The 23,024-nt window shown below is 31.8% G+C and overlaps 1 protein-coding gene across 4 annotated transcripts in view; it reads left to right on the top strand.

Moving 5' to 3' along the window:
* Positions 1-23,024, top strand: part of ZFX (zinc finger protein X-linked) — a 61,991-nt gene that overhangs the window by 5,728 nt on the left and 33,239 nt on the right. For 2 of the 4 annotated variants that reach the window (XM_074300906.1, XM_074300905.1), the window contains 3 exons: positions 2,292-2,439; positions 11,711-11,799; positions 21,981-22,550. In XM_074300906.1, the coding sequence (XP_074157007.1) occupies positions 11,739-11,799; positions 21,981-22,550 (631 nt within the window). In that variant the 5' untranslated portion in view covers positions 2,292-2,439; positions 11,711-11,738. The remainder of the gene's footprint in view (positions 1-2,291; positions 2,440-11,710; positions 11,800-21,980; positions 22,551-23,024) is intronic. The other 2 variants (XM_074300908.1, XM_074300907.1) reach the window with 2 other exon arrangements.

The following is a 23,024-nucleotide window of genomic DNA, read 5'->3' as shown; positions in this document are numbered from 1 at the left end:
TGATTGGGTTTTATTTATCAAAGCTAATTAAAATAGTTGCCTTTGAAGTCATTAGGAAAAGACCTGCCACCTGTCAGTAGATTATTTTTTTGGGGGGGAGGATGTTTTCTTTCATGTTATTAGATAGGACAGGATAACATCATCACTTATTGTGAACAAGAGTTCATTTTTTATTTAAGTGAAATATATTGTTTTTAAAAGATAAAATATGAAGCTTCTAGTCATACTTGGGTTCAAACTCCATTTCAGTACTTAATTATCTATAGGATTTTGGGCAAGTCATGAGACCGCTATGTGATACAGGTAATTTCCTAAGAATTAAGCCATAGATGTGTTTTCATTTCTCTGTAGAGAGAATTCCCACACTACGTGTTTCCTGTACTTCCCAAATTATAGATTCTTCCCTTATTTGGGAAACATGTTTTTGAAAATGAGCAGCTAGGTGTCTAAATGAATAGAGCACCAGCCCTGGAGCCAAGAAGATCTGAGTTCAAGATGGGCCTCAGTCTCACCAGACACTTACTAGCTGTGTGATCCTGTGCAAGTCACTTACTCCCTGTCTGCTTAAAAAAAAAAAAAAAAAAAAGTATTAAAAACAGTAGAATAAGGCAATTGAGTTTTAATAGTTTCTTTCTTTTGAATTTTTAAATAATGTACTTAGGTAAAATTGGTTTTTTTTGGTGGGGTACTTTTGAATGAATATATGAGCAAGTTCAAGCCAGTATATCATTAGATATTTTAGAAGATCTTTGATTTCATTATTGTGGGTACCTCTTTTAACACAAAGTTTTTATTTACCTGGATAATAGTATCCAGTATCCAAGTAACTCTTGCCCATAGTTGACCATTCTGTAAATAGTCCAAAGTTGGGAGCTGATAGAGGGGAGGGGAGAAAAAGACAACTACTTAGTGTCCTGCTCTTTTAACATTACTTGGATATCAGTGGAAAATCTAGGCTGATCATTTGTAATAAATTTTTTTTATTAAAATTAAAATTTTTATTATTTATTAAAATTTTTTATTTTTATCATTTGTAATAAATTTTTTTATTGAGATAGAACTTTGCTTCTTTAGATTGTTGAAAGCACAGAAATTACAATTCATCCTTTTTTTCCCCTTCTGTTTAATTCTGAGCTCAATACATGTTTATTGACAATTTTTTCTCAAGGTCTGTCTATAGAAAGTATAACTGTCTATATAGATAAACACAGAGCAATATGTGTTTATAAATAGCTAGTTATATATTTGTATATAAATATAAAATAAATACCTAGATAATTTTATCTCTGTCTATAGATAGCTTTGTAGGTTCTACATTCATAGTTTGGACAACGTTCATCCACTTTTTTTTCATGTGTGAGTAGTTAGGCTCATCTCCAGTAAATGATCAGGAATTTCCTTTGTGGGCTCTGCATTGTTTCAAAGCTAGAGGAAATCACAATGTCATCCACAAATAGGAGCATCTGGAAAATGTCATTTATAAATCCTTGCTTGTTACCTTCTCATGTCTTCATCATGGATTCACTGAATGCTTGCCTAGATTCTAAAGACAAGAATTAGGAGGCATTTAGTTCAATAATTGATACCCATTTGTTTAGTGTCTTTCAAGTTCATCCTTAAATGCTTTAGGAATTCTCTCACTTAATTGAGCCTCCCACTAATTTTTTATAAGCTTTTTTTTTTTCCTACCTTATTGTTTTTTTTTTAATGAGATGTTCATCATCTTCTCTATATTAAACTAATATTATCCTTGTTTGCCCAGTAGCTTTCCCTTTCAGAAAGATCATGTTTGTTGCTTGAAATGGTTTTTAAGCTTTTTTGGCCTTGTACATTTTAAAGAATTCATAAATACATACATATATATGTGTATATGTATATATATATATATATGTATATGTATATGTGTGTGTATACATACACACACATATACACACATGCTATATATATGTATATGTATATATTATACATTATCTTAGCAAATGAGCATATTATATATATTGTCTCTTTTTTTCATTTCCTAGTTACTGGCTTCAGTGACTCTTTTGAATGTCTTACTAAACAGACAACAAATTTGGAAATGATACTTTAAAATTTAGAGTTATGGAACTAACTCCACCTTTTTTTTTTTTTTTTTCCAGTTTATTTGTAAATTAGAAAAATAAGGGAACTTAATGGATTTTTTTTAGTTCAGAATGAATGAGTATAAAGGAGAAAAAAAATTTGTTCATAAAATCAAAAAAGTTAGAACTGAAAGACACATTAGATAATTACTTTCAACCCTCTTTTTATAGATGTGCAAACTGAAGCTCAAGGAGGTGAAGTGACTTGTTGATCATCACATGGTGTGACCAAGTGAGAATTTGGATCCAGGCCTTAGTACCAATCCAGTGCTTTCTCCATCTGACTCTGTTGCCTCTTCAGTGAGAGAAAAAGCTTTTTGTAAGTTGAATTCTGCTGTAGATTGTATTGTAAGCTCTTTGAAGTCACACTTTGGTTTTTCATCCCCTTTGCATATAAATAAGAGCTTAAATAATAATTGTTGGAATTGAACAGCCTTCTGTCAGTTCAGGTACTCAAGTAAAAATTCTGTTGTCTTTTCTTTTATACCCTAAACCTTTGTAGTACAGTAGAGAAGTAGTTTGGAATTGGAGGATTTGGGTTTAAATCTTGTCTCTGTCACTTCTTATTTTTGCAACCTAACTTCCAGAGGCCTCAGTTTCCTCGTATGTAAAAATGAAGAAGTTTACTTCCAACTCTAGATTGTATGACTTTATGATCCAAGAATGATTGTTGAATGGTTTCATCATAAGTAAACCTATTTTATTTTCTCCCTAAACTATTATGATCAAAGTTACGTTGTGACTTTGATTTTTAATTTTAATTCTGTTTTAATTTCAACATTTTAAATATTAATTTATCCTGTGATGTGGATGAAAAACTACATGTCTTTAACATATGTATTTCCTGAAAAACATAGGATTTGTGAATTTTAAATGAGGGAAAGGAAATAGCTTATTGAATGAATTTATGTCATTTCTTTTGGATGAATTAATACAGACTGCATATTGTGGAAATTTGATTTATCAGAATCTGAATTTGAAAAGAGGTGCATGTTAGGGTGTTTTAATAATTCACATTACAAAAAATGGCATATAGTTCATTAAATATATGAGTTTAATGGCTATAACCCTCCTATAATGGTGCTTTGTAAGTTGGAGGTCTTAATAAATTTTATCAAATGATTCTTTAAATCCTTGAATAGTTCTCCAGTGAGAAGAGAAACTTAAAGCTTAAATGTTTGGAGAAATGTGCTAGTAAATAAAGATAAATCAGAATTGAATGGGGAAAAGCTCAGAAATTATATAAATAGAAAAATGAGATTTTGTTTATTAAAAATACTTCATTTGCATCAGGAGAATAGCACAAATTTTTTATAATGATGCTAAATAGGTTAGCTGTATCTCAGTGATGATGGATTGAGTAGAGAAAGTGATTTCTGACCAGGGGCATTTTGTATTGATTAGATTTTTATATACATAACTTCACTGTGTAAACTTTCCGTTGGTATTAATCTCACTTGGTTGAAATCAAAGAATTCAAGTGTGATTTTGTGGATTTTATTGCTAATTCATTATCCATTCATTCATTACTAATTCATTGCTTTTCAGAAAAAAATTCAGTTTTTAATTCAGATTTACTTTTTATGGCAGCTTTTTTTTTTTATGGTTCTCTGTATTCAATAAAAAATAAGGTTGCTTTTTGCTTTTAAAATATGCTTTTAATAAAAACTCCCCCTCACCACCTCCCATCACAAGGGAAAGTTGAATTCAAAACCAGTTTTAACTAATTGTATATTGGAATTAAGGAAAACCTAATATTAAAATTGGTTACTGTCAAAAATAGGTTTGCACTCATGAGTTAGCAACATGGCACTACATAATTATGAAGAATGATTTGAGAAGGATGTTGAGAATTTGAAGAAAGATGTTTGTGTTGGCTTTTTAAAAAGCCTAGGACCTACATATTAATGTACAAAAGTAATTCTAATGAACTGCAAAAATATCAGGTGTTATTTTAGTAAAATGAACTTTGATTTCACATCTGCTCATTTGCAATTCATGTTGGAGCTTGTGTTTCTCCTTGTTTGTGTAATAGGAATTTCTGCTTTGGTTGTTCTTATTTGCTTTTAACTTGTGTTATTTTTATATTGAGCTCCTCTTATTGCAAACTTTGGCTTTACTTTAAAAGCCCTTCATAACCGAGTCTCTTCGTATCTTTCTAATCTTTTCTCTATGTGCCCCATGATCCAATGATACTGGCCTCCTTGCTTTCTTGTACAAGACATTCCATCTCCTGATTGAGTATTTTCACTGGCTGTCCCTCATGCCTGGAATGCTTTCTCCTCAGCTGCACTCCTGACTTCCTTGGCTTCCTTCAAGTCCAGCTAAAGTCTTATCTTCTGCAATATGCCCCTCTTTCTCCATCTTTCTTAATGTTAGTGCGCTTTCCTGAGACTGTCCTTCAATTTTTCCACATATTTATTGTTTGTACAGAATTGTTTGCATGTTGTCAACTCCTTTAGATCAGGAACTGTTTCGCCTTTCTTTGTATCTCTAGTACTCAGCACAATGCTTGGCACATAAGCACATTGGTGTTTAATAAATGCTGGTTAACTGGCTACTTGCAGTCATCTTAATTCTCCTGCCCTTAATGGTTTCTTATTTGTATAAGAGTCTTAATCCCAAAGTAAATTTTGTGGATAAATTTAGAAGTTGTTATTTTTAGATTAATGTTGTATATTCAATTTGTTATGTTACATAATTTACTGTATATTGGCATTGGTTTATTCAATTCATTTCAAATATTGTTATGTGTAAGAAAGGCAATGTAGAATCTAAGTTCTTGAATTTGTAACGTAATGTGATAAAGATGATGCTTTGAAAATTAGACTGATAATATACTTTAACAAAAGCTTTGCTAAAATTGTGGTAAATTTCATTTGTGGGATATTTCTATCTATCACAGCACTAAGAGAATCAGGAGATCCGGGTTTGATTTCAATTTCTGCCATTAACTAATTGCATGAACTTCATCTTTAAAATAAGAGAGTTGGATTAGATGCTCTTTTAGCTCTAACAATACATATGTATATATTTGCATTTACAAACATCTCTCTCTCTCTCTCTCTCTCTCTCTATATATATATATATAAATATATATGTCTATTCATATATACACGTATATATGAGAAAGTGATATATGTTTGATATGAAATGATGTGGTATCATTAGGAATGGAGAGAAAGGAAACCCTCTGAGAGAAGTAGTATAAGATTTACTGGCAGATTGACAGAGTGAATGAAATACAACTTGGACTTAGTGCCAAGGAAAGTACTGATAATTTTGAACAAACTGGAAAAATTTAGTTGGAAGGTTAGATTAGTAGAGAAGTCATTCCAAGATTGTTTATTTTTGGATATGTTGATTTTGAAATGATAGATCACTTTAAGTAGAAAAATTATTCATGAAACTGTAGTTGTAAATCTGTCATCATTAAAATACAATTGAGAATGACAAGTATGAAGAATATAAGGTAATATAGAAAGACATGAAGTAATGCAAAGTAAAGAAAGGAGAATGAGAAGACCAATTAGTTGATGGTCTGTTTCTGTTAGCAGCTTAACAGCCTGCTGAAGTCAGTGGAGGCCTGTCTCAAAACCAGGAATATTTGGGTTTTACATCTGCTGATTGTATGAACTGAGCAAGTCATTTAGCCACTCTAATGTCCCAGACACTTCTCATATGATAAGAAACTACAGCAAAGTTGCCCATCTGCATAGATAAGAGTCTCTTTACTGGTCTTCTTTCTACACAGATGAAATTACAGGTCTAGACTGCTTCCCCATCCACTTCTCATCCCCTCAGAAATCCAACTATATAATAGGACATTGTGTTTGTGTTTAAATACATAAATGCAGAGGTGACTAACAAGCAAAGAATAGGAGAGAAAATAGAATATTTGCATAGAGGTAGTATTTTTTAAAAGTTTTATGTGTAAGGTAAGAGCAGGAAAGAGGGAAGAGAGAAGTGAAGGCAAATAGAACAATCAGTGGGAAAAGAAGGGGGAAAAGAGGAGAAATAAGAAGGGGAAAAGGAATGAAGAAGAAGAGGGGAAAAAAGAAAAGGTAAGGAAGAGGGAGTTAGGGGAGGAAAAAGAAGACAGGAAACATGGTATAGTGGAAAAGCTAGGGATTTTAAGAGGTGGAGGGGTAGAAAAAGTGCATTCTAGTCATGGAAAACAGGTTTTAGAAAGGCACAAAGATGAGAAATGGCATGGCAAGTGCAGGGCAAGAGCTAGTTTGACTTGAGACAAGGAGAGGAATAAGAGTAAATCTAGAAAGATAGAATGGTAGAAAGCCTTAATTATCAATTTAAGAAGTCAATAAACATTTATTAAGTGCCAATTATGTGCCAGGCACTATGCTACATTCTGGGGATACAAAAAAAAAAAAAGACAAAAGACTTAACTTTCAAGGAGCTCAGAGTCTGATGGGAAGACAAGTGACAGATATGTATAAATAAGAATATATGGTATAAATAAAATCATATGGGTATAGACTGAGAGAAAGGGAGAATTAAGAGTTGAGAATGACTTCAGATTTCATAATTGTGTGAGTGATCAAGTGAGGGTATTCCATCATCTTCTTCATACTGCCTCTAGCATAGATCTTGAAAAAGGCTTTCTCTTAGTTATCATCCATGAAAAATCTTAGTATCTTGAATGCTTTAGGGTTGGTGATGTTTTTTTAAGGAGGTTACCATTCCTTTCCTTTGTATTCATTCTCAGTTGTTGGCTGCTGTATCGCCAGTCATGCTCTTCTGTCCTTCACTATCTCTCAAAAGTCTGTTCAAGCTCATGTTCATTGCTTCTGTGACATTATTGGTCCATCTCATCATTTGCCATCCCCCTTCTTCATTTGCCTTCAACCTTTCCCAATATTACCTTCATTTAGTTTCCCCTGTGTCTGCAAAACTATTATTAGTTGGTTTTATTATTACTTAAAGTTAATATTTTTTTTGTTTTTGTTTGAACTTGTGATTTTATTGATACAGGTAATCCCCAGGGAGGAAACTCCCTCTATCCATGCATATCAACAACTGCTCTTCAATTTACAGCCTTAGAGAATTGCCTATTGGCATTGAGAGGTAAAATGACTTTGCCCAGCATCATACAGTCAGTATGTGTCAGAGGTAGGATTTATACCTAAGACTTCTTGACATACAAGTCCAACTTTCCATTAGAGGTAGGGAATCCTCTTTCTTCCAAGAACCATTTGGATCAATATCATTCGCAAAGCATGCAAAATTATTAGCTTACAATTCAGTAAGAAGTTGTCATACCTAGCTTTCAGCTTTCAGCTCATCGCCTGTGGTTGCTTTAGCAAATGATTTTATGGATGTTATGCAACCTGCAGACTAGATGTTCCCCACTCCTGTACTATACCATGCTGTCTTAATAAAATTAGAAAATTGTGATGTTTGACTAAATGATCCAAACCAGACCTATGAAAAAAATAATTGAAACTGAAGTGAGACCTGGGAACTGACATTACTGATGGTGAAACCTTTACTTAAGATATTTTACCTTTATTCAACCATGTAAATGTTACTCCTAGATTTAATTACACATTTTGTTCTGAATCCCTTTATTGATGTTTATAAGAAGAGTAGCTGGAAATTTGAAGAGATGGTGGTCATTTAGACTTCTTCTTTACTCATGGGGAAACAGGCCTACAGTGGTCAAGTTACTTGTACAAGGACTCTGTTTGCAAATTCAGTGTTTTTTTTCTCCTGTGCTAATTTGGAGCTCATTTTTAGCAAAGCTCTCTGTTTATGAGCAATGCTCACATTATGGGACTCTGCAATAGTTTATTGATATAGGGTTAATTATAAAGATAAGTTACTTTCTCTTCTCCTTAGTATTTAAGAAGAGATCATATTATTTTCTCAGTTTATTGCCATAATTAATAGTTAATTTAATTTAAAAGTGATAGGTAATAGCATAGGGACCTGACCTGTGATTTTACTTATATAAGGAATTCTCCTTAAGGAAACTTTTACTATCAGTGTAGGCTGATACCTTCTATGAAACTTATTTTATCATCTTAGTTGCCTAGATAAAGCATTGAGAAATTAAATAACTTTTTGGGGTGATGCCAACATTATGAACCTGAGACAATATAATACTTGAACTGAGGCTTTTCTGGTTTCAGGACTGGTTCTCTGTTTTTCTGCTGCCTCAGAACAAAATAAAACATGTACAAAAAGAAACATGCATAAAAATATACATTTATTTATACCTATATTAAACATAATACATATGAACAACAATTTTTTCCCATTAGATAAGAAATGAAAGAATAGGAACATATGATTTTCAAAAGAAGAATTGCAAAGTATTAGTCTTATGAAAGAATGCTCCAAATCACTAATAAGAGAAAATTCTTCTCTTATTTGGATTTCTTTGAATCCAAACAATTCTGAGGTTTCATCTTAGGCCCTGCAAATTTCCCCCCTCCCCCCCAGGCTGGGGTTAAGTGACTTGCCCAGGGTCACACAGCTAGGAAGTGTTAAGTGTCTGAGACCAGATTTGAACTCGGGTCCTCCTGAAATCAAGGCTGGTGCTCTATCCACTGCGCCACCTAGCTGCCCCCTAGGCCCTGCAAATTGAAGAGATCAAAAAAGAGAGGCAATAATCTATTTTGGAGGAGTTGTGGGAACATAAGTATACCAGTGAATGAATTGATGAAGCTGTGTAATAATAAATGCAATTGTTTTAAAAAGCAGTTTGGCACTATACACATAAAGTGACTAAAATATTTATAACTATTTGATGCAGTGATTCCTCTATTAGGCATATTACCCCAAGGAGATCACTACTAAAAAGGCCCCATCTACACTAAAATATTTGTAGGAACACTTTTGTAGTTACAAAGAACTGGAAACAAAAATAAATTTACATTGATTGGAGGATGGCTAAGCAGATGGTGATATATGAAAGTAATTAAATATTATTGTGCTGTTAAGAATGACAAATGTTGAGTACAGAGAAGTATGGAAAGACAAGTATTTTCAGAATTTTTCAATGTATTGATTGGTTTTTCTAACTTTATTCTCCTTTAAAAATATTCCATGTTTCATGGGATGATTTTCTGGGCAAATGGGGAGGCATACAGAAAAATTTTAGGTAATACAATAACAAAAGATCTCAGAATTTAAAATGTAGCCTGGGAATTCTGGAGCAAAATCAGAGTTATGTGTAGATAGACTTTGGAGAGTCTTTTACAAGGTGAGGTGGGAGCAGGAACTCTGAGAAAGGATCAGATTTCTAAGAGAATGTAGAGAAAAGAAAATCTCATGACCTTTGGGAGAAACATATCCATGTTTTAGGGAATGATAGGAAAGAAGTAAATGGGAGGAAGAATATAAGTGGGAACAGTCAGAGAGGTAGGAATGTAACCATGTTTGGTTGGTGTCACAAAATCTAAGTTTGAAGAGGAGGAAAAGACTTGTTTATGTGTAAGAATGCTTAAATATTGCAGCTTGATGCAGTAAAAAAAACTAATCAAGTTAGAGAACCTGGGTTTAAGTTGTTACTCCCTGTGTGATCTTAAGTAAGTAATTTAACCTCTTTGGTTCTCAGTTTCCTCAAATACTTAATGAGAGGTGTTGAATTAAATGACCTGATGTCCTTCTAGTCCTAATATATATTTTTAATCACATGTGTTTTATATTAAATTTGCAGATAAAGCTTTCCTTCCTCCCTTGCCCATCAATCTATTTCTTGTGATTAAGTTTTTTTTTTTTTTTAAGAAATAAAAATCAAGTCAACCAAACCAGTCAGCACACTAATATTTGATAATATATTTAGTATTTCATGTCTCTGAAGTGAGTAGTCCCCTAGTCCCCTACCTTCTCAAGGGAAAAGAGGGATAACCTATTAAGTCTTTGATTCTCCTTGTCTGAAAGAGGAGGAATCAGCCCCAGAGAAGTTCACGTATTTATCCAGGATCACCCACTTAGCAGAGACAAGATTAAAAAGAAAGTCCTCCAATTTTTTTTTTTTTGTGCTGTACTCCATTAAATGAAAATTTCATGATGTTTTCTTTTTCTTTTCTTTCTTTTTTTTTTTTAATGTTGTCTTAGCTAACAGTCATTTCAATAAAAAGTAATAGGATAAATGGTTTGAAATGTTTTCTTAAATTATTTATGAAATTGACTTAAAAATAATACAATTTTTAAGTTAGCCTAGACCTTAGAGTTAAAGCCAATATTGTTCAACCAAATATAATATTTTACAGTTTACCTAAAAGATGGTATTAAATAGCTTCTTATTTGATTAAAAAAAAACTCTTTTATGATTAAAAATCTTTATTATTGTTAGTGTGTGTGTGTGTGTGTGTGTGTGTGTGTGTGTGTGTGTGTGTATTCGTATTCAAATTTTTTCCTCTTTGCAGGATGATTTCAGTTGTATCCAGACTGAGGTACCATGTTTAATTACAAGTAGCATTGGATAACATTGCTTTTTCAAAAACTGCTGTAATTTTTAGTCTGCGTCTAATCACATAAAAGAACTTCATTTGAATTGTGTGTGATTGAGATAAATCCAAAGATTGTGATTTTATATCATTATAAGAAATCTAGTGTAAAATCATAAGTTTCATTACATATGAAATAAAATTTTACAAGGAGTTTTTGAACTGTGGGCACATAATCTTGAGAAACCACATTCTCTTTTTGGAACATCAATTTATTTGACAATGTTTTTTTCATTAAGCAGAATTAACACTGTCTTGTTAAACTACTTTGAATTCTCTAGTTTGCATGTTCAGTCTATTTTTAATACTTTTTCCTGGATAAAAATCATTTAAGGATGTAATTGACAGTATTTCACTCTGTATTTTTCATTATCAATATTAAAAGATGACAATCTTTTTATTAATGTCATACTAAATGTAATTATCTTTGTAGAAATATTCTGCGTCCTTTTATTTGACAATTTTTCAGAGCTAAAAATTTTGCAACATTGTCCTACATTTACTCCTAAAAGTTTTTAAGTTGAGCATAAGCTGCTTCTTGTTCTCAGTGGAAGTAAACAAAAATTGCTGACTTCTGTTCTTAAGTAATTTTTACCTATATTGGTTTATATAGAATTTTTATCTTAAGGATTTGTTTTAACAACATTGCAAAGGATGTTAGGATTAGGCTTGCCTTTTAGAAGCTTTGAGTTAGAATATTAAGTGCTTTTCAAGTTAGGATTGTTTTGTTGTTTATGTAGCTTTAGCACCTTGCACAATTTATGGCACATAATGGGTGCTTAAATACTTACCAATTTGTGGGAATTCTGTAGTTAAAGAATGGGTTAAAATTAAACTTAAAGGAAATAGATATTAAAGTTAAATCCTTGGACTGGGAATAATTAGTTTGAGTTATTCATTGGTCTATCTGGTTTTCCTAGTTATTTTTCAAACATGTCAATTTTTAAGAGTATGGATTTTTAAAAATTTGGACTGACAAGTTTTTGACGATATTTAATGTATCAAAGAAAAAGATGCTCATTCTGAGGCAAGGAAAATAACTTCATAATTTATAAGCTTATAACTTTGACTTATGAAAAGATTAATATGGGATTTGGTTTTTTCCTGGCTCAGGATCAGTGACTGATGAGAATTAAAGGCCATGGATGAAGATGGACTTGAATTGCAGCCACAAGAGCCAAACTCGTTTTTTGATGCAACAGGTATCACAACAACTTCTTGGGTTGTTTTAACTTAATCACTGAAAGAGGATAAATTGTGAATGAGTGGTATTCTTGATCACACATTTGGATGTTTATGCTATTACTTTAGAGTCAATATCTATACCCAAATTTCGACAGGTAAATTTAACTCATTCTGGGCTTCAGTGTTTTCTATAAAACAAGGGATTGTGAGATCTAAGATCCCTTCCAGATCTAAGTCTTGTGATCTCTTCCTAAATTGCCTTTCCCTCCCAACTTCCTATTTTTGCCTTCAGAGTCTTAGAGGCAATTTTTGCTATTGCTTTTATGCTTTTTTTCCAGGCATTAAATCTTACCAAATTCTTCTGTTGAGTTGCTAATCAGATTCAGCTACTTTTCCTGTTGTTTTCCTTTTTCCTGAATTATAATAACCTCTTGTTTTCCTTTTTTTCCAATTTCTCCTCCTTCCCAAGAGTTGTCATTGTCCATCAGAATAATCATCTTAAAACTCCTTTTATCATTCCATTACTCTTCTTTGGTTTTAGTGGCTCTCTATTGCCTCCAGTCCAGCGGTCTTGGCCCTCTCCAATCTAATCTTTTGCTTTTTGTAGTCACAATAAGAATATATTCTACATGGCAAAGGAATCTTCTTACTATCCTCCTTTCACTCATTAATACTAATTCTTTTTTTTGCTTGAAATGTCTTCCAACTGTTTAAATTTTTTATTCTTCAAATTGTAAAGCAGTATATAAATGTGATCTGTTAATAATTAAATTTACCTTTTCTGGGAAGCCTATATGGGTCTTAACTTGTTTTGCAGTCATAGCACTTAATAAAATACATATATAGTTTTGACAGGATGGCATATGCTTAATTCATGTATATTAAGTCTTACTTTACAGCTAACTCCTTAATAGAAGAGTCTTTTAAATAATTTTGTTTTTTCACATGCTTTAAATGGTAAGGGGGGGGAAAGAAGTAGATCTTCATTAATACTTATTAAATAAATGCATTTTGAAGAAAAATATTTGTAATTTACTCATAGAACATTATGAATTTGATAATGTAATCTCTATGTCCAAAATCCCTTAATAGTTATAAAAATGAATATAGTGAAAAAAATAATTTTCAGTCTAAACCACCAGCATTGCAAAGAGGTACATTTTAAAATAATACAATCAATTTTATAGGCTTTTTCTGTTTTGTCTTGTGAACCTAACTATTCCACTGATTGACTATTTCTTAGCCAGTACCAAATGGTTTTGATGACTGCTGCTTTATAATATAGTTTTAGATCTGATACATCTAGGCCATCTTCATTTGCATTTTTTTCTATTAATTCCTATAGGCTTTTTCAGGTTAAAATTATATTATTGGTAAAATTACCAAAAAACAACAAATTTCCAGAAAACAAGAAATTTGACATCTCTTTTAATTTGTTTCTAAAATAATTAGAATCTTTGAACTACAACATGATCTATGCAACAAGTTTTGGACTTGAAGTCTTAGAACTTATGTTCAAAGTCTGTGCTACTTAGTGTAATTATGAACTGGGGCAAGTCAGTTTACTTTTTATGGGGTTCAGTTTTCTATAAAAGGAAAGGACTGGAATACATGATCTTCATGGTTCCTTTCAGCTACAAATCTTATGATCCTCTAGAATACTATAGTTGGAAGGAGCTGTAGAAAATTCTTTTGGTCAACTACCTGCTTGAATGATAAATCTTTTTAACTCTGACAAATGCCAATCCAGTCTCTTTCTACCTAGGGAACTCTTTACCTCTTGAAATAATTCATTCTTTCAGATAAATCTAATTGCTGGGATTTATCTTATATTGATAAGATTAAGAAGAGCTATTTCAAATTTCTACCCATTAGTCCTAGATATTTATTTGGGAGACAAGTAGACTTAAGTTTGATGATCCCTCATCAGTATGATAGTCATGTAAATATTGAGGGCAGTGACCTTGTCTGCCTCAAATCTCCAAGCTAATCATTCCCAATTCTTAATGTTTATATAACATGCACTGCCATCTCTCTATGCTTTCTTATCTTAAGTGGCTTTCTTATCTTAAGTGATGTTTATTTGTATCTTTTCTCTAATCTGCTATGGAAGTTCCACTCAATTTATTTGAAGTGTTTTCAATATCTAGTGTCACATTTGGAGTAATCATTTCCCCTCCTCTCCCCCCCCTTCCCATTTTTGTTACATACCTGATCATTTGTGGTCTTACATGGTCTTTGATGTCTTTTGTGGTATTTTTGGAACATTTGTAACACTAGAAGATTGGACCTTATGTGTTTAAATTTTTTGATCATAAAAACTTGTGAAATGGGAGAAAACTTAAGTTTTTTCTAGTTCATGTTGATATAAATTCATTAATACTCTTTGGATCCAGGTTTTCAGTGGATACTAGATGCACTTAAGTTTGTGATATAGGCAACATTGTGTCCTGCAACCATAATGATATACCTTTCTGAAATCTTGGTATACTATGTTTATTCTGATATATTTGCCTAATAACCATGACAAGAGAGAAAATGGATTTGGTCTGACATCACTTATTTTTTCATGACTTTTCATGGTTTCTAATAGTCACCAATATATCCTTGACAAGTGCTAACGTTTTATAATTTGTTCTAGTATTTTATTGATCATGGCCATTGAGTCTGGTCAAAAGCGAACAAATTTACATTTTCTCATTTTTTTGAAAATTGAAACATTTGTTAGTTTTTAGTCCAGGCACCTTTTCTTACACTATGGTTCCAAAGATAAATTATGATTTAGCTGTCATCTATTTAAACAACATATAGGAATTCTCAAATTCCAAGCGACTTTTACTCATTTAATTAGAACAGTCAGGTGGTTTTTTGCTTCTTCACTTATCTTCAATTTTAATTTCATCTTAAATCATTTTTACTTTACCTTTTATTCGAAAGTAATTTCTCTTAGTATATAAAAAGCAGAAATATTTGGGTAGTTAGTTTTTCTATCATCTGTTAACTTTACCATATTGATCCCAAGTGTTTAACCTTCTTTGTTTCTATTCTTTCCTCCAGTGTAATTACAAGGGTGTTTTTGTAATTATTAGAATTTTTCATAAGCTTCAACTTACTTAGAGCTCTAGTCTTAACACCATTCTTCAAGGAGCTAGCCATTCATAGATTTATTTTTATTCATCCCTGATTGTGTTCCTAATGTCATAGTCTTGAATATTTCAATGGATCTGAGATCTTAAATAAGTATGGATATTCTTTCTATTTGATTCTTGGCTATATTTTTTTGTGTATATCTCCTTAAGATTTACCCATACTCCTGAGGGGCCTTTCTTTCAGTCGTTTTCTGTTTTGTGAGTCCCAGTAGAATAGTTGGGCTGTCCTTTTGTTATTCTTTGTGCTCAATTATAAGATTGGCTCACTTGTTTTTCTGACCACTCATAATGATATATCTTATGCCATTTCCTATTTGTGCTAATCATATCTGTTACCCTTTGGGTCACCTACATCTTTGATTCCTTACAAATTCTGATATATTCATATTTGCAATAAGACAATATTGCTGGAAGAAAAATATAGATGTTTGTTCTAGGATAAAGATTGAAATCATTATATGTTTCCTTTTTATGAATTTGTATTATCAATCTTTTTTTTTAAATAGTATCTTTTTTTTTTTTTTTTTTTTTTGAAATAACATGCAAACATAGTTTTCAACATTGATCTTTGCAAAACTTTGTGTTCCAAATTTCTTCTCTCTCTGCTTTCCTTCCCCTCCCAAGTCAGCAAGCAATCCAATATAGGTTAAAAATATGCAGCTTTTCTAAACTTATTTCCATATTTGTCATTCTGTACAAGAAAAGTCAGACAAAAGTGGGAGAGCAAAAAATAAAAACCCAAGAGCAAACGCCGACCACCAAAAAAAAAAAAAAAAAAAGTGAAAATACTATGGTTTGAACTATATTCAGTCTCTCTAGTTTTCTCTCTGGATGCAGATGCTTCTCTCCATCATAAGTCTATTGTAATTGTCTTGGATCACCTCATTGTTGAAAAGAGCCAAATTCATCACACTTGATCATCATATAATCTTGTTGTTACTGTGTAAAATGTTCTCTTGGTTCTGCTTATTTCACTTAGCAATAGTTCATGTAAGTTAAAGTCATTTTAAACCTTAGAATTTTAACCTTAACCATTTCTATAAGAAAAAAATAGATGAAGAATTCCTGGTGTCTAGCCAAAGTAGACAAACTGTAACTAGAAAGCCTTGGCTTATTTTTGTATGGCCTATGAGGTAAAAATGTTTTTTACATATTAAAATATCACAAAACTATTTTTAAAATGTAAAAACTATTTGTACTTGGAAAGGGATCAAAGGTGTAGACTTTTTGATGTTAGATAGACAACCTTTAGCCTTTGTCCACTACAGACTCTATAACTGGCTAGTGAATTGTGATTATACTTTTAAACTGAAGACTTCAACAGGATTGTCTTTGGGAAACTGCATAATTATTTTAATGACCTCAAATTTCTCTAAAGCAAAGACCCATCCTTATAATATTAGTATTGTTCTGGTGAAATTGTATGGTTGTGAGTTATGAGATACTATAGACTCCAAAGGTTGGAAATTAAAAATCACCCAAAGGACAATTAAGAAGCACAAGGTGGGTTTGCACATATTACAAACAAGTTATTATGAAGAAGTTATGGACATCATTAAAGATAGGTTTTTTAAAAAAGATGGTGAGGTAGCAAAAACAGGATTATTGATTAAAAACCTGCATGTTCATCTCAAAAGGATTTGTGGGTAAACCTGTGGTGCATTTGTGGGAAGACTTGGAAAAAAAGTCACAGTAGATAGGCAGTGATGGGTGGTTTGCAGCCTGCCATGTTGGAAATAATGATATCAGAGATCATTTGAAGTAACAAAGTAATCTAGTTTACTACCTTTTTCCCCCCACTTTTGAACCCCACTCATTATATACTTAAAGTGCCATCTGTAGATATTGTGTGTATTGAGAATTGTCTAAATCATAACATGAGGCGTTAGGTAGTATAGTGAATAGAGTTTTGGACTTAGACTCAGAGAAGATCTGAGTTCAAATCTAGACTCAGACACTAGTAGTGGGTCCCTAGGCAAGTCACTTAATTTGTTTGACTCAATTTACTTATTTATAAAATGGGTATAATAATAGCACTCACTTTAACAGGGTTGTTCTAAGAGTCAGATGAGATTATTGTAAAATGCTGAGCTCAGCAGTTGGCATATACTAAGTGCTGTATAAATGTTATCTTCTCAAATATATATATGTAATGTATACATGTGTATGATCATATACATCACACTCATACATATACAATTTATTATGGGCTTCCAGCCTCATGTAATGATTTAGATAATAGGTATTCCATTTAGTATTTCTCTATAGATTATTTGCTTGATTGCTTTAGAGTGATAATCTACTTGAGTAGACTTTATAATATTCATATACTTGATGAAATCAGCTCATTATCATTCATAAAAGACAAACACTTGGAAAACATCCTCACTATCTCTCCCTTTCATTTAGACCTGACATATTGGATCAATGATGGATCCCTTTGATGGGCATATATTTCTTGGTTCTATACCTTACTTAGTATTGATCACCAAGGCTTTTGAATAGTTATCACTATGTTTGCATTTATCAAGAATTTTGTATGAATTTAACAGATATTTGAGAGGCCCTTTTAAGGCTTTACTAAATGTTTTTTTGTAATCTCTACCTTGGTTAGCTATAGAGGATAGTTGGCAAAACCTTGTATTTTAGCTCTCGTATTTTCTTCAAGATTACCCTGGAAGTACATAGAACAATTTGCATAAAATATTTCATAAAATTGAGAACATAGACATATAAATTGGTAGTTATTGATGTTCCTTCATTTTCCTTTGAGGGGACTAGTTATTAATAGTGTCTGTGGTCTTTTCCCCTATTCTTTTGATAACATTTTTTCTCTTATAATACACCTTGTGAAGTTTTTCCATACTGCTTACATTGAAATGCCTCTAGCATGGATTCCAAGATGTATATGATTTGGTTTATCTTTTCTTCCTGATTTTATCTTTTATGCCATTTCTGATTCTTTGGATTATATTGGATATAGGTGTTAAGAATGATGATGAAAATAGTTATAAAAATATTAATAAATTTGTTCCATTTTACATCATTTTACTTTTGAGGTGATATGGCTCCTTTGGGTCACCTGGCAGATTTTCCTTTGACTTGCTTTTTGCTTTTTTATGAGGTTTTATTATTTGTAATCTTTTGTCATACTTTCTCTATTGCTTTACAAATGGATTTGTAGTCTAAATCAGTATTGCCCTTGGTTTTTAATTCTTCTTGACAAGAAGATCAAATGTTTACTTGTTATTGCAGTTCGTGAGCTCTTCTTTCTTTCTTTGGTTGTTTTATACTAGTTGATAGTGATATTAATAGTTAAGGTCATTATTTGTCTTTTTTTCCCCTAGTTTCAATTTTTCATCATTGATGATAATTTGAATAGGTATGGTTGAAATTGTTTTAATTGTTCAGTGTAACTTCTCATCTTTAGTAATGTTCTTATTTGTAGATTTTTATCTTTGCTCTAGTTAGTCAGTGGTCCACTGATTAAACTGATTAAAAATTTAAGAAGATATTAATGACATACAAGTGTGAGTCTAAAAGCCTTTAGCTCTCTTTTATTTCCAGACATTGAACCATATTTTCTAATATTTTTTAAAAATCTAATGCTTATTAGAAAATTATCTATATAGCCATATTAATGTTTTAAGTCCCTCTTTGGGATTTACTTGTTTATTTGATTTTGGGGCACTTGTTTTTAAAAGTCTTCTCACCCTTCTTGATCATAGATTCATGGGAAAGGGACTTGAGAAAAGTCATCTAGTTCAACTCCTTCTTTTTTACATGAGGTCCAGAGAAGTTGTGTTATGCCCAACATCACAGGTGAGGCAGGATTTAAAAAAATAATAATATTTGTTTCCCCCAATTATATTTGAAGACTATTTTTAACTACTTTAAAAAAAAATAATTGAGTCAAATACTCTTCCTCCTATCTTCTTTATCCTGCTCCCTGAGATGGTAAGCAGTTTGATACAGATTGTACATATGCAGTCATATATAGCATTTCCATATTGTCGTGTTGTGACAGAAAATAGTCCAAAACAAACAACAAAACATGAAAAAATAATAAGAAAATTAAAAATTGTATGCTTCTATCTACAATCAGATTCCTCTTTGGATGTGAATAGCATTTTTCATCATGAGTCCTTTGGAATTGCCTTGGATCATTGTATTGCTAAGAACAGCTAAGTCATTCATAATTGATCATTGTATAGTATTCCTGTTACTATATATGTTATTTTTCTGGCTTTGATCACTTTATTTTTCATCAGTTTATGTCTTTGCAGGTTTTTCTGAAATTATCTTGCTTATCATTTCTTATGTCACAATAGTATTCTTCCATTATAGTCATATACCACAACTTGTTCAGCCATTCCCAATTGTCAGGCATACTTAGAGGCAGGATTTAAATGGACTTTAGAAACAGTGCTCTTACACTACATACAACCTCTTGTTTTAGATTTGCTATTCATCAGTTATAACCTCTTTTTCTCTTGATACATGTCAGTTATATTATTCTAAATTCTAGGATACACAATAAATTATGCAGTATTCTTCCTCTTGCACAAGCTTTAAAATGATATGATTGTTTTCTCCCAACACTACTTTTTTGGTTTACCAGTCCTTCCCTGGTATTCAAAATTGGGTTCAGAATAGTATCTTCTCTAGTCACTTTTTCTACCTTGTAAAATAGGAAATTACATTAAAGCAAGTCAGGATGCTTGGCTCTTGGCAGAAGGAGTCCTTTAGCAGATGTCCAAATATTTAAAGCTTCTCATCATAGCCTTATCTTGCCTTCTTACCAGTTCTGTAATTTGATAAGTTTATATTACTTGTACATTCCTTTTTATTTTAAATTAATTCTTATAATCCAATTGGAGGATATTGTTAAATAGGATAACTGTTTTCTTGACTACTTTATTGAAATATGTAAGAGGTAGTTAAATTTATCTTTAAATCAAAATAATTTCTTTAAAGAAATTAGTATAATAGTAATAGTATGACAGATCCATGTAGTTCAAAGAATGGAAAAGACATTTAGGTGCTGTCAGATTTCTAAACTCTAAAAGAATTTGTTGGACTTTCAGTAAATTGTTAAATTTGGAGATATATAAATTTTAATGTATAAAATAATTATACTATAGAGTATCATCTTATAGTTGCATAGGACTTTAATTTGTATTTTCTCATTTGATAGCCAGCATGGCATAATGGCTAGTGAGCTAGCTTCAAAGTCCTGCCTCTGCTACACACATATTAGCTGCGTGATCGCAGTCTTTTAATCTCTTAGTGTTCTAGGCAAATTTTTTAGACCAAGTTTCAGAGAAAGTTTTGAACTGCATTGATAGTTTCCTCATCTGGGGGTTATCATATGTTAATGAAATCACAGAACTATCCCTATCTCTTTTCCTCTTTCTTGTGAGGGAAGCATAGAAGCTACTGTCCCCATTTCATAAATGCAGAAACAGGGTGAGTTGATTTCATAACTACCAAGTTGGATGGCAGAGTCTAGGACTTAATATCCAGATTTCTGCATATTAATCCAGTAGTTTTTGTACCTCAAGATGTAAATAAATATATTTAAAACTAGAATCATGGTATTGAGAACATATATATAAAATAAGAAAAATTGATATAAATGTAAGGAAAATGGATATAAATTTTTAGAAAAGAAATTATAGCAGACATAAAATACCTTTTAAATTGATGATAAAATTAGTTTTAATTCATTTGAAATAATTTTTGACAATTAAGATTTCTTTTTTTTTTTTTTTTGACTTATTCTTCAGAATGAATACTGTATTTAAGAAATTCACCAAACTTTTCTGTCCTTCTGTATTTGAGTAGTTTTTGTGTGTGTGTGTGTGTGTGTGTGTGTGTGTGTGTGTGTGTGTGTGTGTGTAATAATTTTATATCTCTTGATGAAAGAGTTAACGGTCTTTCAGTTAAGATATTAAAGTTATTTTTCTTGTAGTGACAAAATCTTTGAGTCTGAGTCAAAAGACCTGGCTTCTAGTTCTGGGTCACTCCTTAAGTTGGCTGTGTATGACATTGGGTTAGTCACTTTTATGTTTAGGTATAAGAATGGATATTGGAATAGTTGATGAAGCCACACTTTAGTGTTTTTTCCCTATTTAAAAATTTAGCTTTTCCCTTCTTATCCTAGTCCTTAACTACCAAAAAATATTACCTTATTTGCTTCCTTTTCAAAATGCCTTACTTCTACATCTCTTTTATGTTGAACTTACTGTCATGGTAATTATACCATAATTCAAGGTGTGTCTTTTTTTCAGCTTGAATATATAATATGCATGTCCATATGTAGCACTATATTCCAGATTATTGTCACAACAGAAGGGAAGAAATTTGAGGAGATAGGAGAAAGTGTATTTTAGTGAAAAAAGTTGAAAGGATAAATCAGAAGAGGGTGAGTGTTTAGAGAAGGAAAAAGGTGAAAAATGAATGTTTGGTGAAAGGAAAAAATGTATTTTGCAGCCCAAATTTTCTGGTAACTAATTTTAATTTTTTAATTTTATAGTCATCTGTAAATACTTGGATGATATTGCTAATATTAATCATGTAAAACTTTTTATCCTTGTGTTTCCAGAAGTATTTTATAATATAAATATGTTTTCTGATTATCTCCAGTCATTGGTTTCCCTAGAACATTTTTTCAAATATTATTGGAAAATGTTTTGCATGACTTCATATGTATAATGGGCATATCATATGTTTTTCCTTCTCAGTGGATGGTGGAGGATGGTGAAAATTTGGTACTGAACATTTTAAAAAATGTTTAAAATTTAAAAAAATATGTTATTTTACTTATGATGGGTTAAAAAGTGATCAGTATTTTATGTTTGTTTTTTCCCACCCTGCTCCCCCAAATAGAAATAAATCACACATTCATAGTTTTAACATAATTGAGTATAAGAGAAAACTTTGAAGTCCGTAGTATCCATGAGGAAATTTTTTTAAAAAAGTAATCCATCATTTAAAATAGGCTTGTATGTCTGCAAATTGTTCATTTCTGTTTTTATTTTTTTAAGGAGCTGATGCTACACACATGGATGGTGATCAGATTGTTGTGGAAGTACAAGAAACTGTTTTTGTTTCAGATGTGGTGGATTCAGACATAACTGTGCATAATTTTGTCCCTGATGACCCCGACTCTGTAGTAATCCAAGATGTTATTGAGGACGTTGTTATAGAGGATGTTCAGTGCCCAGATATCATGGAAGAAGCAGATGTGTCTGAAACAGTCATTATTCCTGAGCAAGTGCTGGACACAGATGTAACTGAAGAAGTCTCGTTAGCACATTGCACTGTCCCTGATGATGTTTTAGCCTCTGACATAACTACAGCTACTATGTCTATACCAGAACACGTATTGACAAGTGACTCTATGCATGTACCTGATGTTGGACATGTGGAACATGTTGTTCATGACAATGTTGTAGAAGCAGAAATTGTCACAGATCCTCTGACAACTGATGTAGTTTCAGAAGAAGTATTGGTAGCAGACTGTGCCTCAGAAGCTGTTATAGATGCCAATGGAATCCCTGTGGAACAACAAGATGATGATAAAAGCAACTGTGAGGATTACCTTATGATTTCCTGTAAGTTTTGGGGTAAAGCTCTATTGTCAAAGATATATTTTGAAAGATGTCTTCTCTAAATGATATTAGGGATGATATTTACTTTATTTGAAACTTTTTTTTATAAAATTAAAGTAAATCTCATAAACCTACCTGTATTTGTGTTTCAGTTGGATCCTATTAAGTTAGAACTTTAAGAAAATTAAAGGGCTGAAGGGACTGCTTGGTGGTGTTTAAAGATAGACTAAAAAGATTAGCACTTTTCAGTTCAGGAAGATAGACATTGAAAGGGAATTTAATTGGTTTCTTAAATCAGGAAGAGTGCTGAATCATCTAATCTTGAAAACTAGAACTAGGGGGTGCAGTATCTAAAATTTCAAATGGAGTAATTTAAAAGTTATAAAAGGAAATGTACAATACCACAGATAAGAGGTGAGTACAGAGAAAAGTATAAACATCTTCAAAAGAATTAAGACAAATTGGTGATTGAGTGCA

The sequence above is a fragment of the Sminthopsis crassicaudata genome, chromosome 3 (genome assembly GCF_048593235.1).
Source record: "Sminthopsis crassicaudata isolate SCR6 chromosome 3, ASM4859323v1, whole genome shotgun sequence".
Taxonomy (NCBI): Eukaryota; Metazoa; Chordata; class Mammalia; order Dasyuromorphia; family Dasyuridae; genus Sminthopsis; species Sminthopsis crassicaudata.
Note: the sequence above shows the minus strand (reverse complement) of the source record. Positions and strands in the feature narration are given on the sequence as shown.